Raw genomic sequence first — 17,612 nt, forward strand, 5'->3', positions numbered from 1 at the left:
GGTAAATCCTACCCAAACCCGCAAAAATAAACATAAAAACCACGCGAGGCAAGGCGGTTTGGGGCGAGGCAGGTCGGGTCTGCGGGTTGGGCAAGTTTTTGCCCACCCCTACTAAAGAGGCAGAATGCAAGAGACCACATGGGTCTATGCTGAAAACCACCCGGCCAGACCCATCGACCCCCAGCAAGGGTCTGCTGTGGGTCGAGACCCACGGCGTCGACGGTGAGAGATCCCTGTGGGTCTCTGCTGAAAACCACCCCGCCAGACCCATCGTGGGTCTGGCGTGGGTCTAGCTCTGGTGCCATGAGTGACATTCTCCGGCGCTGTGAGTCTTTTTTTTTTTGGCTTTAGGATGAAAAAATTCCTAAAGGGGTTAAGCTTCCCCTCTAGGTTTTAATTTTGAATCAAAAAACGAGTTTTGAGGCATTAGAAGCCGATTTTGAGGCTGGGTTTGGCAAAAAAGAGCCCGGAGAGGGGCGGCTGGGTTTGCCGGCTCCAATGGGATGCTGGCCGGTGCTTTTTTTTGTGGTGCTCACAATGGGATCATTTTGTTCTTCTTCTTTTGATAACTCCTCTTGCTGTTCCTCTTTTGTGGGTGCTAGGAGATCTTCAGTACTGGAATTGTTTTGGGTTCTTTTGGTGGTTGGATCAAGTTGGTGGTGGAGAGATCAGGACCTGGATGGTTATGGCTGGAGGTGTAGGTGATGATGAGCATTGAAGCATCTGTTTTGCATCTGTCTACTTGTTCACGCCAGACCCACGGCTGGGTCTGGCCGGTGCTGCCAATGGGATGCTGGCTGGCACTTTAGGATGCTTGTTGGGGCAGGTGGTTTGGTTGTGGGTTTGGGTTTGGGTTTGCTTGTTATCTAGTGTTTTTATCTTATTTTGTTAAAATGCAATGATTGATGTGTGGACAGCTGAATGGATGCTGCAAAAGATAGGGTCAAAAAAAAAAAAAAAAAAAAAAAAAAAAAGAAGGGTCTCGGCCCAAATTACTTTACATTGCAAGCCATGTCGATGATTAATTATTAGTGCTGATAACAGGCGCTCCATGTGAGGAAAGCAACAACATGATGCCATCGTACCAACTCGAATATCTTAGACCTACATACATTAGAAAAAGACTTTATTTTTTTTTAATTTTTGATCAAAAATCAAGCCTCCTCTTCAGTTCAATCACGGTGGACCTCCAAAGCTCGGCATTAGAGGCACGAACAAAGGCAACAGATGGGCATCAGACAAGAACAGGAAGATCCTCTGTTGGTGTCAGGCGCGGAACAAAATGAACAGCAACAAGAAGAGCGTCGTGAAGAAGAGAATGGAGGGAGTGTGGTGAGACGAACGTGGTTCGAGTCGAAGAAGATGTGGGCAATTGCGGGGCCCTCCATCTTGAGCAGGCTGGCCATGTACTCCCTGACTGTCGTAACCCAGTCATTCTCCGGCCACCTCAGTGACCTCGACCTCGCTGCCATCTCCATCTGCACCACCGTCATCATCGCCATCACTTTTGGTTTCATGGTTCGTTACGATTTCCCTCTCATCTTATTTCTTTTTTTTTTTTTTTTGTTGGTCTGCATTTTCATTCTTTGGGAGATGGGTGGTGTAGCTGGGCATGGCGAGCGCGCTCGAGACGCTCTGCGGCCAAGCTTTCGGAGCCAAACAGTTCAATATGCTGGGCATTTACCTGCAACGTTCTTGGATTGTTCTGTTTCTTTTTTCGGTTCTGTTATTGCCCATGTTTGTTTTTGCTTCGCCGATACTGAAGCTTCTCGGCCAGTCCAATGCTTTGGCGGAGCAGTCGGGTGTGGTGGCAATTTGGCTGATCCCGATGCACCTGAGCTTCCCATTTCAGTTCACATTGCAGAGGTTCTTGCAAAGCCAGCTGAAGACTGCGGTTATTGCTTGGATCTCAGTGGGAGCTCTTGCAGTCCACGTGTTTGTGAGTTGGTTTTTTGTTTATAAGCTGAGGGTGGGGATTGTTGGGGCTGCTCTCACTCTTGATTTCTCTTGGTGGTTGTCCGTTTTTGGACTTTATGGGTACGCTGTTTGTGGTGGGTGTCCTCATTCGTGGACTGGGTTTTCAGCTCAAGCGTTTGCTGGGCTCTGGGAGTTTTCTAAGCTCTCTGTGGCTTCTGGGGTCATGCTCGCGTATGTGTTTCCACTCTTTCGCTCTTTCTCTGTTCTCTATGTCATATGCTTGATATAATTTTGAATGTGTTTGTGTGTGTAGGTTGGAGAATTTCTATTACAGGGTATTGATTATAGTGTCTGGGTATTTGCACAAAACTGAGGTTTCTGTTGATGCACTTTCCATCTGGTTAGTTCCAAATTCCTGCACCGTATGCCTTTAGCTTCTTCTTTGTATTCTATTTGCTCGTTTCAGCTTCTTCGTTTTTCTAAATTTCGCTCTGTTTGGCAGCATGACTATCTTTGGCTGGGAATCTATGATTCCTCTTGGATTTCTGGCTGCAACTGGGTACGTTACTGGTTGTAAGTCTCTCTTCCCCTCACTCCAATTGCAAAACATACTAGGTATGGTTAAACATGTATATGATTTCAATTAGAATAGTGAAACATGGATCAGAAATGAGTGGCAAGATTTGAGGTTCAAGAAATATAGATCAAGGGTTCCTATATGTGAGCATCTTCATGGTTTTACTTGCCCAATACTATCCCATTCCGGCGAAATTATAGTTCTAATCACCTTCCCTGTTAAGCTCTCTCTTTTTCAAGTGTGTGAAATAAAATTAAGGCAGTCCTTCTACCACGACTGCCCTCCAGTGATAGAATATCATCTAGTCTAAAAATGTTTCTGATTTTATGGGTCTTTTGGCTTTAAAGCGTGGGTTAAGGCTCAATGTTTTTGAAAGAGAGTTTCAAGAGAGAGCTTGTAATAGTGGTCAAGATATAGCCCTTGGCATTTCATTCTGTGAGTGTCAGCCATTTTGTGGTAGTAAATCAAGAGAATGCAATTGTTAAATATCATCGTTACTCCCCTCTTCATTTACTTTGTATATTTTCCTCACTTCAAGTCTGTTTTCAGTTACAGACCTGGAGTATGAGAGTTTGGGACAAGAAATTTAGTTTAGCACCTTCAACTATGATGGTGAACAGTCATCCTATTTCATGTGTCTGACAACCATGGCTTTCTTTTTTGTTGTGACTTAGCATTTCAGTTTAGCAATTTCTGTTTCATGGCTCTCTTGATGTTTTAAATTCCAAATGTAAATTAGAAATTTTGGCTTGATTCTTTGGTACGCATTGTTTCCGATTCAAAAAAGTTGGAGAGTTATTTAATGTCAGTTATATCTGTGGTTACGTCTTTTTTTAGTTTAGCTAGAATCCACATTTGGAGTTGGTAAACGTGTGTGAGGTGAAACAACAAATGATAAACAGTTGAATAATACTAAAGCCTCTTTATATGTTCTTGCAGCACCTAATCTTCTGGATTTATGTTAGTCGATCTAGAAAACAACCCATCATATTCTCACTAAGCAATGCCAATGAGAAAGAAAGCATCTTTTTTCACTCGTTTCCATTTTTAACCGTGTTATATATGTTTTCTTAATTCAGGGTTCGTGTAGCAAACGAGCTTGGTGCAGGCAATGCAAAAGGTGCAAAGTTTGCAACCGAAGTCTCAGTGTTGACCTCCTTGGTTGTCGGACTTCTGTTTTGGTCAATAACCATAGCCTTCCATGAGAAGCTTGCGATGATCTTTACCTCCAGCACTTCTGTTACTGCATTGGTCAATAAATTAGCAGTCTTGTTGGCATTCACTATTCTTCTAAATTGCATTCAACCTGTTCTTTCGGGTGAGATACTGATTAAGCACTCAGTTCTGGCTTTGCCCTTTTCCTTCAATAGCATTATTATTTTTCATCAAAAAATGATTTGGTGCCATGTGTTGCTTTGCAGGGGTAGCTGTTGGCTCTGGTTGGCAAGCTGTGGTGGCTTTTGTAAACTTAGGTAGCTACTACTTAGTTGGGGTGCCTCTTGGGGTTTTCTTCGGCTGGTTTCTCGCTTTCGGAATTACGGTATATGTCTGTTACATTGTTACTAATACTTCAGCAATTAGGATACTCATATGGTAAATAGAACCACCCTTTTGAGTTCCTGAATCTTGCATGTCGTGAAGTATAGAAGCCTAATGTTGACCATGCGACAAATGGAAATAAGTTAAACTGCAAAGTTATGAAGGCAGCATATTCATCATTGCCTCTATCACAAATGATTCCTTTCTTGGAATATAATTGCTTGGTTTTACTTGTGCATAATTGAACGGGCAGGGTATTTGGTGTGGAATGATCGGCGGAACTGTGGTTCAGACATTGATACTAACGATCATCACCGTCAGATGTGAATGGGAAAAAGAGGTACGGTTGATGTAGGATACTCGCAGGTCATTTCATTTGGTACTTTGTCGAAAATTCAAATAAAGATTTTTGTGGTAAAACCATCATCAACAGGCACAAAAGGCTCATATTCATACAACAGAGGAGCAGCTTCCAACCACTAATCTCAGCTCAACAAATCCATAATTTATGTGGCAAGGAGATGTTTTCTATTCATAGTGTGTGAGTGTTCTCTTCCTCTAACACATGTTTAGATCTACATATGTGAAGCTTGAGTATGATCTGACACCAACATGCCAATTCGCCACCATTTTGTTGTTAGCATAGTATATGATTCAAAGGGGAAATGCTAATTAAGAAATATATTTTTCTTGGACGAATGTTCATTTCTTCCCCTCCAATGGTTGTGGACGGTGGCTAGAGAGGAAAAAACCTTAAAACTCCTCATTTCTCTCTAGAAGAATAAGGGTTTGGAAATCAAACCCAGAACCCTAGATCCGAACAATATATATCTCTCTCTCTCTCTCTCTTCAAGTAGATGCTCGAGTACACAGCCTCCAATTTTGCCACCATGGACATGGTTTACTTGGCGGACAAGAGGGCATGATACCCTGGGATCAGCACTTAAGGAATGTGCGGCTGTTATTGCACGAGTAGTTCTTCCACCATGGAGATGCAGGATCAGGTTACTGGCCGCTCTGGTTTCTTATTATGGCGGTGACACCAAGGCGCTGCTGCATGTTTGAGCTTTGATGAATCATATAATGTCATATAGTTTAAGGTCAGATTCCTGTCAAAATTTGGTAGTGCTTTTTTATATTTATAGATTGTTCTTAAATGATTTGTATCAATGGTCTTTTTTTTTTTTTTTTTACCATTATAGATCTCATCATAAAGTCTTCGTAAATTTGGGGTTGTATTTATACACCTATAAGGAGTGCATTTGATTTTTCTTGGATAGTCTCAGTGTACTTTTTAATGGTTGCCATAGATCGTTTTCTGGGTTCCAACAGACACAAAGATTGAAGAACCCCAACAATCAAATAGAATCCCTTCCTCCACACTTTCACTACTACCACTCTCTTCCTCGGCTGTATCCAAAATGGAGGAAGAGCAGCCGAGAGGCCGTCCCTCTGGTGGGTGCTGGTCAGATCTTGGAGTACTCTTGAAGAGGTTGCAGGGCAAATGATTCAGAGAGGGAGGGAGAGAGAAGAGAGAAAAGAATTAAAAAAAAAAAGTTATAATGTAGCAAAGTTTCTTATGATGCTCTTACAAGAGTATCAGAGTATCAAAGTATGTGTTGAACATGGCAAAAACTTAGAAAGAATGTGCATCACTTTTATATATATAAGTTTATAACATACTTGTTTCTTTGAATTCGTTTTATCCTTAGGCCCCATTTGGTTCCCGAATTAGACCCTTGGATTGGACTAGCTAACACTAGGTATAGCTAGTCCTTTGTTTGGTAACACTTTATTCCTGAGAATAGTTTATTCTCTTTTTGAGTGGCTTAACTAATCATTTATTGTGGGATTAAAATTAACGTGTAAAATTGCCAAAAAAACCCCACCCTTCTCAAACTGCAACGACCTCTTTACTCTGCACAAGGTAATTCTTGGATTTTTTTTTTTTTTTTCTTCTCTGTACCATTTCTCTCTTTTTTTTTAATTCTATTTTTTGATTTCTTTTTATTCTCTGTACCGTTTTTCTTTGATTCTATTTCTCCATCTCTCTCTCTCTCTCTCTCTCTCTCTCTCTTTTTATTATTATTATTTTTTTATTTTTTATTTTTTATTATTATTATTTCTTTTGATTCTATGTACTGTTTCTCTTTGATTCTGTTTCTCAGTCTTTTTTTTTTTTTTTAATTCTTTGTTGTTTCTCTTTGATTCTGTTTCTTTATCTCTTTGTTTTCTTTAAAAAAAAAAAAAAATTTCTCTTCCGTTTTTTTTTTTTTTTCTTGATTGAGTTTGATGACATTAGAATTCAAGATTGAGTTTGATTCTATTTTCTCCACCTATATATTTTTTTTGTTTGAGAAAAACTTAATGGGTATTGTTAGATTTTATTTTTAGTAAAGTTTGGTCCCAGATTTGATGGTTTTGTTGTCTATATGGTGTGTCAGGTAATATCTTTTTTGTGAAATGTGTTATGTTAAAACTGGGTTCTTTGTAGATGATGATATGAGGTGGTGTTTATGATGGTCTGTTAGATTCGTGTAACCATTGTTTGATCAGATTCAAGTTTCACAAGATGTAGCCATCAGAATTTGCATATTGGATCTAGCTTATGAAAAGCTTGTGATTAGCTTTTACATCTGGAATGGTTAAAAAAAATAAAAATTATAGTATTGTTGTTTATGTTTCAAATAAAAGTCCTTAATAATATAAATTATATTTGTATTATAAGGGTATTTATGAAAACTTGATCACAATACGATTTCATTCACCAACATATTGCACTGTACCAAACGAAGAAATATAATTAGCTAATTTATTCCAGCGTTACAACCAAACAAAGGAATATGAATAGCTAATATATTCCACACTCTTCTATTTTCAATGGTAGCCAATCCTTTTTTCAATGGACTAGACAATCCGCGAACCAAACGAGGACTGAGTCTTTGAATTGAAATAAATTTTAAACCAATCATTTTCCCAACAGTCAATCCTTGGCCCCCTCCCAAGATGATGTTTCCCCAATGGTTAATCAACTTTATTTCATGCTTTTGGGACCGCATATCAGGTTTAATGATCAAATCTCTTTGAGTATAAGAGCATTCCTAGCAGTTTCACCAAATTTTACTCACTAAAATAACTAAAAATACACTTAGTTATTTTAACAACTCACATTTTTAGAGCACCCACAGCTTCACTATTTTAACAATTCACTTTTATTATTTTATTTAAATATTATTTTTCAAAGATTTGTTTATTCTTTCTTTAACTTTTATATTTGTTTAAAAAGAAAGAGAAACAAAAAGCAAAAAAGGAAAAAGAGAAATTATATTTGTTTAATCAATAGGTGGGTGAATAGTAATTTTTAAATTTGGTGAGTACTGTTCACCTCACTAACAAAAAAAATAGACATTTAAGCCATTTTGATTAAATTGCCTCACTAAAATGACCAAAAAAATGGTTTTGATAAAGCTGCAAGGAGTGCTCTAAATAATTTCTTATAGCCACATCGGTCAATGAAATCATAGCCATAGCCTTATCCAATCTATGCGGAATGAGTGCTTTACATTGCCTGATAAGAATTTGAATCTCTTTAGACAAATAATTCCTTAAGGTCACATTCAAAGCTGTAACCTTACTTGATCCGTATGAAAATATATATATTTTTTGTACGGATCTAGAGTTTGTCCAAGAAGAATGTATAGCCAAAATGACCTTGCTTTTGGGAGAAATTTTCAGTTTTATATATATAAACATACAACACAATCCAACGCAATATCACTGAATATATTGTCCCAATATCTGGAGCGGGTCCAGTTGGGTTTAAAGAAGAATTATCAGGTTAGCTATCTTGTCAATTTCTAAACAAGGGGAACCAAGGTGGTTAATAATAATTAGGCATGGGAATTTTTCTTTGCAGAAATTCGAACCCACACCCTAGAATTTACCTAACCATTTAGAGATTTCTTTTGGGTCATTGAACCATTGCAGATATTCGAATCGACATCTTATTACTTACCTAACCACTTAAGAATTTCCTTAGGCCATTAAACCACCACCTTTGATGGTTATCATGCCTCTTCTTGAAATAAAATACTTCCATCCTTTTTGCTCTTTCTTTTCTGATTATAACAATCATAAAAATGTGCAAATTTAAGTAAGCATCTCCAGCAGCTTAGCTAAAAGATTAATATTAGCTATATTTAGCTTCTTTTTTTTATTTTTTTTTTATTTTTATCTCCAACAGAGTAGCTTGCCATTAGCTATAATATCTACATTGCTACAGTGAATAGCAATTTGGAGCTATTCACTATAGCACACTAGATGAATAAAATATTGTTTATTATTTCTTTATTTCACCTCTTTTCACCCAACATCTTTTATATCTTCTGAACACCTCTTCATATCTGCTATGTATCTCTCTCAAATACAAAATTTCTTCACACAAAATTTATCTCTCTCGCTCACAAAATTTCTTTACACAGTTGGATGAAAAAATTGAATGCCGAAAAAATTTATTTCATGGAAACACACGAATGGAACACAAATCAATTGCAGCTGGATGAAAGAATTTATTTATGTTATTAATTTGAGTTAAATACTAAATACCCTCCTAGGGTTTTGTTGCTTTATTTTTTCCCCCCTAGGGTTTGATTTTTATCACAAAAGGTCCATGTGGTTTTGATAATAGACTAAATTAGTCATTTTGTCAGTTGATCGATAGTTGTCTTAATGGAAGTCAACGTTGACCAATCAAATGTTGACACGTAGCATTTACTTAAATTTTTTTTATTAAAAAAGAAAAAAAATTGGGGGTGGCCAGTCTGGCCGGATGGGGGTGGCTCGGCCACCCCCTTGACGGCCCAAATGGCCAAGCGACCCCCAATTTTTTTTTTTTTAAATATATATATTTTTTTTAATTTTAAAAAAAAATTAAGTAGGTGTCACGTGTCAACATTTGATTGGTCCACGTGGACTTCCGTTAAGTTAACTAACGATCAACTGACAGAGGACTAATTTCGTCTATTATCAAATCTACAAGGAGCTCCTGTGATAAAAATCAAACCTTAGGGAGGAAAAAATAATGCAACTAAACCCTAGGGGTATTTAGTATTTAACCCTATTAATTTTAAAAATTAATACCTGCATGTGAGATGAATGTTCATCATATATGTTTATTTTTGTTTTTATGAATGATTTCTATAGATGGGTTTGTTTTTCCATTTAATTAAGTGTTGGCAATAATATAATAAAAAAAATGAGAAATAATATTTTAAAGCAAGTAGAGAATAAAATAGAAAATCTGATGGAGTGTATAGTGAAAAAACAATAGTTAAAGTAAAAAATTGTACTTTTTTACTAGATAAAATACCTAATGCTACTGGAAATGCTTAAGAAGGTATTTAAGTCTTATAATTAAAAACCTTAACAAAATCAAGGGATAATTTGAGAAAAATATCTTCAAAATTTAATCTGCAATGTAAAATTTTAAAGTAGAAAGTAAAATTGTTTGGACTTTATCATTTGCACAGCTGTCGAATTATTTGTTGACTTCTCATAAGAACCCAGCAGCAGACATCTGCCAGACAGTACGAGAATAAGAACAAAGTGTGAACCTTTACGGGCTAATCCTAACTAACAGCAGCATTTTTACCGGAACGGCAGCTAAGCTAAGACGCACGTATGCATGACTCGTGTTTGGTTTATCCCTAGTAAACGTTTGCCACGTACCACGCCACTCCCCAGTCGCTATCCGGCCACTCTTAAATATATTCTTGTTTGAAAGTTCGGTACACACCAAACATGCAGATACATGATCAAAATTTTATTATATATATATATATATATATGATTTTACATATTTAATAAAATATATGTTACTACATGATAACTATATTATTAATACGTCATTTATGATTTTTAAAATTTTAAATAAGGTAATATTATATATATAAATTATTAAATACAATAAAATAAAATTTAAATTTAATAATATCTCACTATTATACTTGCGATTGATTTATTTCTTTTTTCGGATAAGAATTTTTAGCAATTTTTTTGGTTATATTTCCTCTCGGGATTTTCTTGCACACAAAAAGAAACTCAGGAAAATTGTACCCAATCAGAGCACACCTTCAACTAACATTCACAAGTTGTAGTAGCAAAGACGAGAACCATCTATTGATCTATCAATTTCTATCATTTTCTTCTTTTGTTTTAATTACTATTTTGAGGTGTTCTTTTCCATTGATTCGTCTAAGCCGCCAGTGGACCGTTGACAAGTAGTTTTGTAATATAAAATGGCAAAGCACACGAGTTAATTCGTTTGTTCCCCATTACCAACCATTCTCAGTTTCTACTTTCAACCTACACCCAAAGTAGGCTTTCCGTTTGCTTTTGTGAACTTTTTGTTTCGTTTTCTAGATAAGCATGTCTCATTCTATCGACGAGATTTCTTCTCCTCCTGAGGAGGAAATATTTCTAAACTCTAATCATTGAAGTACAAATGGAATTTGATCTCAAATTAGTGACCAAGGAACACTAAGTTTACCAAAAGAAAAAAACTTTTACAATATGACGTGACACAACATGATTAGAAGTGGGGATAAGTTTAATTTTTAAAAAACCTAATTATATTGTGCCACACCATGTTGTAAAATTTTTGTTTGTAAGCCTAACGTTTTTCTTGTACGTCATTGATATCGTGAAATGAAGAACTGATACACATCCTAAATTTTTTTATTGAAAGTTTGTTTCCAAATGACCTGTCATCGTCTTATGAAATTTACTATTTTGGTAAAGTACTTTTCGGCCCATCCCATCCATCTAACATTCTTACAATATGTCAATATATAGGTGTACCTAAGCTATCAATAGGTCAAACTCTTACTCCTCTAAAGCCTTGTCTCTCTCCCTCTCTAAAGCTTTGCCTCTGTTTTGGTGCAATCTCTCCCCCGGCCCTCACAAGCACGAAGTAGCTAAACTGGCATGACCTAATTAAATTAATCCAAACGGATTAATTCTTAACAATCCCATCAGTCACCTAGCCGGCCTTTGTGTGGTCTTCTTGGCTGTCCATAGTAGGATTTAATAATATTAATTTTATAGTTAGAATTTTAAATGAGTGCATTTAATTGTGTATATGAAGTTAACGTTGATATGTTTTTAAAAATAATTTAAATAATTTTCAAAAAAATATTAATAATTTAAATAATGCGAAATTATATGTATATTGAGATAGATGTAACAACTTTAAATTATAATCATAATGAAATAAAAAAATATCATTATTGTGAAAACTTCTCTAATTTTCTCTTTCGCAAAAACTTCTCTTCAAAGTTAACTGCTTGCCTCCTCTGTTTGGGATCTCCTTCTCTCCTCTTTCATGAAACTGCTTCTTTCTGTTTGACTGTCTAGAGTTATCTTTTAGACATTCTTGCCTCTTATGAGGCATTATTCATCACCATTGGCAATCTATCTTTGATCCTACCAAAATTATAGCCTTAGTCCCTCAACCTCCGCCTTTTTGCTTCCTCCCAACCTGCTATATCACCTCCTCCTCGCAGATCTACCTTGTTTTTTAGAATCGGTTTTTTCAAAGTTCAATCTGTCATCTTCCCTTAGTTCCGCCCAGCAATACACCTCACCACCGTCTTCTTTAGCCTCCTTGCTCCACGCCGCTGCCTAGCTCACATACCTTTCGAGGTTCGTGCCTATTGGTTGTGCTGGCTCCCAGTATACCTCATCAAATCACCTTAATTGGTGGTCAATTTTCTTAATGTTTGTGCCAATAATTTATAAGGGCACATCATTTATTTGATCCGTTACCTTTTAATTTCTATTTTCTCACACTACTATAATTATTTTGGAGCTTATTGTTGGTTGTCTAGTCTTTTGTTATTGTTGTTGTTGTTTGTAGTTTCTTTTATGATTACATAAAAATAAAAATAAAAATAAAAAAGAAGAAAAGGATCCTTGTCATTGCTGTGTTGGCTTCCTTACCTCCGCACGTACACTCTGTTACCTGTATACGTCAATTCTTTAATGGAGTAGTTCTTACCATATTCTTCTTATTAAATGACAAGCATTTTGCCTCTTGGGTGTTTTTCGGTAGGTTAAGCATGTGAACATTAATGATGATAGTTGTAACTTTTATAGCTGTATACAGTATCTCCATATCGAATTAAGAAGGATTAAAGTGGTTATTCTATCTGGATTGCCACCGAAGAAAATATATAGACAGTAAAATCTGTAGGCATCCATTCAAATCAGATTAAGCCATAGCCTAATCCATTCCTGTCAAAACATTATTAAAACTGATAATAGTTTACACTTTACACTAATAGGGATGGAGGTTAGGGGTGACCTTGTTTGGAGTTTTTAACAGAAGAGAATGAATTGTGGTAGATTTGGAAGGGAAGCCTCGAAAGAAGGCGAAGATGATGCCCATTGAGATATGATTTCGGATCTCTTGAGGTATAGTTGTGGATCTAGTAGGGTCGGTTATTAATATTTGCCATTTATATTTGGATTTGGTTGATAAATTTAAATATATTTCCTACAATTATAGGACTAGTATTATAGGAGTCGCTAGAACTGATTTTTAAGACAGGATAACACAAAAAAGAAAAAGAAAAAGGATTAGGTACTGTTTGGATGTGCAACAATTTAAATATTCCAAGTTTATTACACATCAGCTTTGTCCCTCTCAGAAAAACCTACTCTTCTCTCTGAGTCCACCCTGTTTTTGTTACGTGCCCTTCTCCTAAACTACTCGTTTCTCATTCTCATTCTCTCAGGCCATTAGGAATTCTCTTATGGGGGCCGTCATCCGCAGAGATGATGAGGAACTTCACCAGTCGCTGTTACCGGAATCGACAACCCCAGACTTCGGATTAAAACCCGGAGCTGAAGATCAAGATCATAGAAGCCTTGCATCAAGGGTCTGGATTGAAACCAGGAAGCTATGGCGCATCGTGGGTCCCGCCATCTTCAGCCGTGTCGTTTCGTACAGCATGAACATTATCACCCAAGCATTCGCTGGCCACCTTGGCGACGTTGAACTCGCTGCCATTTCATTTGCCAACACTGTCATCGTCGGCTTCAATTTTGGCCTCCTGGTAATTGAAACGAAATCTCTCTGTTTTTCTGTGTGTGAATTTTGACGTTGTCTGACGGTCACTTTTGGGTTTATGGCGATCAGTTGGGGATGGGAAGCGCGCTGGAGACGCTGTGCGGGCAGGCATTTGGGGCGAAGAGGTACCGCATGTTGGGAATATACCTGCAAAGATCATGGATTGTGCTCTTCTGCTGTTGTTTCTTGCTATTACCTGTTTACGTTTTCGCTGCTCAGATTCTGAAACTCCTTGGACAACCCGACGACGTGGCGGAGCTTTCAGGGGTCGTGGCTTGCTGGCTAATACCCTTGCACTTCAGCTTTGCGTTTCAGTTCCCATTGCAGAGATTCTTGCAGTCCCAGCTCAAGAACTCAGTGATTGCGTGGGTTTCTCTAGCGGGTCTACTGGTCAATGTGTTAACCAGTTGGCTCTTCGTCTATGTGTTTGACTTTGGGGTTGTGGGTGCGGCTATTTCTCTGGATATCTCGTGGTGGGTTTTGGTTTTTGGTTTGTATGGGTATGCTGCTTACGGTGGGTGTCCCCTGACATGGAGTGGTTTCTCTATGGAAGCCTTTCAAGGGCTTTGGGAGTTTCTCAAGCTCTCTGCTGCATCTGGTGTTATGCTCTGGTATCTCCCTCTGTTCATACTCTGTTCCAAGCGTTTCTTTGACTTCCTTTCTTTTCATCATTTTGCTGATTCTTTCCTTCAACGTGGGTGTTGCTAATGCTGCCGATTTGCAGCTTGGAGAATTGGTATTACAGAATACTGATATTAATGACAGGGTACTTGCAGAATGCCACTCTTGCTGTCGATGCCTTGTCGGTCTGGTATATGCCTTACTACTTAATTTACTGTTTACTCATAGACAATCGATAGAATATTCATGGGCCATCTTTGCTTCTTTGTATTCACTTTTGCAGCATGAGCATTAACGGGTGGGAGCTGATGATTCCCTTGGCCTTCTTTGCTGGTACCGGGTACATTTTTGTTTTTTTGTTTTTTTTTGTGCTGTTCAAACATTTTATCAAACAGTTTATGAACATATCTGATATTGCCACACTTTGTACACATTGGTTCCTGGCAAACACATAAATTATATAAATCTCGCCTACACAGGAGTTGTAAAACCCAAGAGTTGACCCTCACCAACGACCGGTGATAGACATAAATACGATCTCTATGCCTTGCATTAATTATTCCAAAAATGCTTTGGACAGCATTTGTCGTATCACGTTATCACCGCTCTGCTTCTACTTCACCTATTTACCTGCTTCAGAGCAAGTAGAAAATTAAATGTAATAATTTATAGGGTAGGAAAACGAAGACGACATTTGTTTTTTAATAATGTAATAACACTGACATTTTAGGTTGCCCATTCAGACCATAGTATCTTCAGAAGATTAAATAAAAGTTTTATATTAGCTATATTAACTAATATGATTATTTTTTTTTCCTCCAGCAAATTAATTAAAGAGTAGGTAAGATAATGAAGTGCTACAGTGAACGTCAACCTTTTCTTTTCACTTTAATACACTTGATGAATAGTTTATTATTTCTCTCTTAATGAAAATAGAATATAATAAGAAAAGAGTGAGAAATAATTTCTTAAAGCAAGTAAAGAAAATGGGTGAAGTAAAAGAGAAATATTAAATTTTTTTTTTAATATTAAAAAAATTTTAAAAAATGAAAATAGGCCCAAAGAAAATAATAGAGAATTTGTTGAAGGTATAAAAAAAGCAGTACTTAAAGTAGATAATTGCACTTTTTGCACTACTTATTTTACCTAGGCCTTGACATTAAAACAATAAAATAAAAAATAATGATCGGTATAGAAAAGTAAAAAAAACGTATTGAAAAGTGAAAAATTTTGTTTTGTAGTGATTTTTTTTTTAATTTAAATAGTAATAAAAAATAAATGATATAATATAAAAAGTGAGAACGCTTCGATGTTGATTTTTTTGAAAAAACTGAGATGAATAATAGTATGGTGGCATTTGGTGTTGTTTGTCAAACATTACCCTATTGTTGCTAGAGAGATGCTCTTCACAATGAACTATATGCTTCTAGCTTTCTCTAAAATTTTAACAAACTCACAAAATAAACTATTGATAATAGCTATATTTAGTCATTATTAGCCTTTTTTTGTCTTTAGCAAAGTAATTATTCTAAAAATTGTGTTAACAAAAGTTAAATTTCAAGAGAAAAATACTTTTTTTTTTTCTTTCTGATTTGGAAAAGTACTTTTAACATGAACAAAACATTGAATTATTTACATATTTCTCTAGTTTAGTTAAATATATTTTTTTAATTATTTCATTATTCTCGGTAGATGAGAAAAAGAAAAGAAATTATATAAGCTTAAAAAAAACTAAATAATAGAAAAGTTATTGTTTGGTTTGGTTTCGTGCAAAACAACTTAGTAACGCACCTTAAGAGCATATAATTTGGTGTGTTATCAATGTGTGAAGTGACATGAAGATGTTATGGAACATACAGAGTAAGGGTAGCGAATGAGCTTGGAGCAGGGAATGGAAAGGCAGCAAGATTTGCAACAATTGTGTCTGTCACGCAGTCAAGTATTATCGGACTTTTCTTCTGCGTGCTCATCATGCTTCTCCATGACAAGATCGCATATATTTTCACCACCAGCGCTGATGTCCTCGAAGCAGTTGATAATCTATCATTGCTCTTAGCCGTCACCATTCTCCTCAACAGTGTTCAACCCGTTCTTTCAGGTACTCTCTAGTATGCCGTTAAATTTACTGTTGGTGTACGAATCACCACAATGACTTTGTGTTGCCTTCTGCGGAAGAGTTGCATTTGGAAAAAGGGAAGGAGACATTAGAAGTCTGTCGTTGGCCTTAGAGGATCAAAGGGATTCTGACGCTCAAGTCAAATAGACAGTCAGTGATAGTGTGTAGAATGTTGGGATTGTGTACCTTAGGCCTTATATTCAAGCATATAAAGTTCATATTCTCTCTCCAAGCCATTAGGGAGGCCAGTGGGGCATGGGGGACTATTGTTACGCAAGGTGAGTGGGCGGATCGGTTCTAGGTGAGTGGTCTTCGGGTTGTCAAGTGTTTAGATAGCCTGATAGCTTAATCCCGTCAAATCACAAATTGGAGGTGTGGGCATCATTTTTAGGTAGAAATTTCATGAGTCCTATATGCACCAACTTTAAATGGAGGAGGGAATCCTTATCCATCCTCTGATGAGGGGCATGAACATATTTAATATATGCCATAGCATTGAACCTTTTCTCTTTTGTTCACGTAACAGGAGTTGCGGTCGGGTCGGGTTGGCAGGCATGGGTTGCATATATAAATCTGGGATGCTACTACGTAGTTGGGCTCCCTCTTGGAATTGTATTGGGATTAGTCTTCGACTTAGGAGTAAAGGTATGTGCAACTTTTCTCGTCCCCTAGCTTTTTTTTTGTTTTTTTGATGAATTTATATATGCATAATACTAATGCACCTATTGTGGCTGTTTAACCGTGATCTAAGCCCATGGCCATTTTATATATATATAACAATTTTCAACTCGAATTATTTTTGAGAAAAATGTAAATCGATCGAGTTGTATCTTTGATAGAAAGTGTTTTTTAGTGTAACTATGAAAAGGTCTTTCGATGCGATACAAATGCATATGAGGAATATATTTTTAGCGGGGTTTAGATGAGTAATTTTAGAAGTAACTCTACGGTCATTCTATGAATGAGGTGGCTTTTGACACAAGAATAACTTTTTGCATTACTCGGATTTACAGTGCTTGTGAGTAATGTTAGAAGCCTCTCTTGTGTTTCTAAAAAAGTGAGGCGACTTTTAAAATTACTATTTGATCAAAATTTAATAGTGATTAATCACAAGTCCTATGGTGATTTTAAGCCACATCATCTTTGGATGGACACAGAAATGACACAAGATGGACTTGTAACATTACTCATGTTTTGTGTTTTAAATTATTTGATAATGATTTTAAGAAAAATGTTTGACGATCACCCTAAAATGCATGTTTTCTTCAAGACATGTTTTGCACGTAAGAGACTTGAGTAATGCTAGAAGTTCTCCTTCTATCCCTATCTCTTAAAATCGTCATTGAGCTTATAATTTATCATTATTCGATTTTTATCAAATGATGATTTTAAAAGTCATTTCATTTTTTGAGAAAAACACGAGAAACTTCTAAAATTACTTAAGAAGCTCACCCAAGGATATCACATTGGTACAACTAGGACTCCATCGTCTTGACATGTGTTAAATGAGTTGTTGATGTGGCAGGGTATCTGGGGTGGAATGATTTTTGGTGGGACTGCCATCCAAACGATGATTTTGGCTATCATAACAATCAGAAGCGATTGGGAAAAGGAGGTATTACTTTCACATACTTTCACTTGTACAACATTATTATTTTAGGTCCATTTGAGTTTGCGATTCAATAATATAACAATTTTAAAATGTATTATTT

The 17,612-nt window shown here is 36.6% G+C and overlaps 2 protein-coding genes across 5 annotated transcripts in view; both read left to right on the top strand.

Annotated features, from left to right (window-relative positions):
* Positions 1-1,090: 1,090 nt before the first annotated feature.
* On the top strand, positions 1,091-5,678 carry LOC132183866 (protein DETOXIFICATION 27-like). Of its 4 annotated transcripts, none has more exons than XR_009440524.1 (9): positions 1,091-1,518; positions 1,607-2,148; positions 2,231-2,317; positions 2,420-2,476; positions 3,574-3,812; positions 3,916-4,034; positions 4,287-4,373; positions 4,467-5,133; positions 5,344-5,678. XR_009440524.1 is itself a non-coding variant. In XM_059597326.1 (9 exons), exons 1-8 carry the CDS (start codon positions 1,228-1,230, stop codon positions 4,536-4,538), a joined length of 1,494 nt encoding a protein of 497 aa, XP_059453309.1. In that variant the 5' UTR covers positions 1,091-1,227; the 3' UTR covers positions 4,539-4,574; positions 4,891-5,678. The 4 variants fall into 4 exon arrangements, 2 of the variants coding, with proteins under 2 accessions (XP_059453309.1, XP_059453308.1); XR_009440525.1 differs by having other exon boundaries at positions 5,366-5,678; XM_059597326.1 differs by having other exon boundaries at positions 4,467-4,574; positions 4,891-5,678.
* A 7,150-nt stretch (positions 5,679-12,828) lies between these two features.
* Positions 12,829-17,612, top strand: part of LOC132183868 (protein DETOXIFICATION 27-like) — an 8,016-nt gene continuing 3,232 nt past the window's right edge. Inside the window, exons 1-7 of the mRNA XM_059597327.1 lie at positions 12,829-13,149; positions 13,233-13,774; positions 13,888-13,974; positions 14,068-14,124; positions 15,644-15,882; positions 16,427-16,545; positions 17,426-17,515. Coding sequence (XP_059453310.1) covers positions 12,847-13,149; positions 13,233-13,774; positions 13,888-13,974; positions 14,068-14,124; positions 15,644-15,882; positions 16,427-16,545; positions 17,426-17,515 — 1,437 coding nt within the window. The 5' untranslated portion in view covers positions 12,829-12,846. The remainder of the gene's footprint in view (positions 13,150-13,232; positions 13,775-13,887; positions 13,975-14,067; positions 14,125-15,643; positions 15,883-16,426; positions 16,546-17,425; positions 17,516-17,612) is intronic.

This window comes from Corylus avellana, chromosome ca6, assembly GCF_901000735.1.
Source record: "Corylus avellana chromosome ca6, CavTom2PMs-1.0".
Lineage (NCBI taxonomy): Eukaryota > Viridiplantae > Streptophyta > Magnoliopsida > Fagales > Betulaceae > Corylus > Corylus avellana.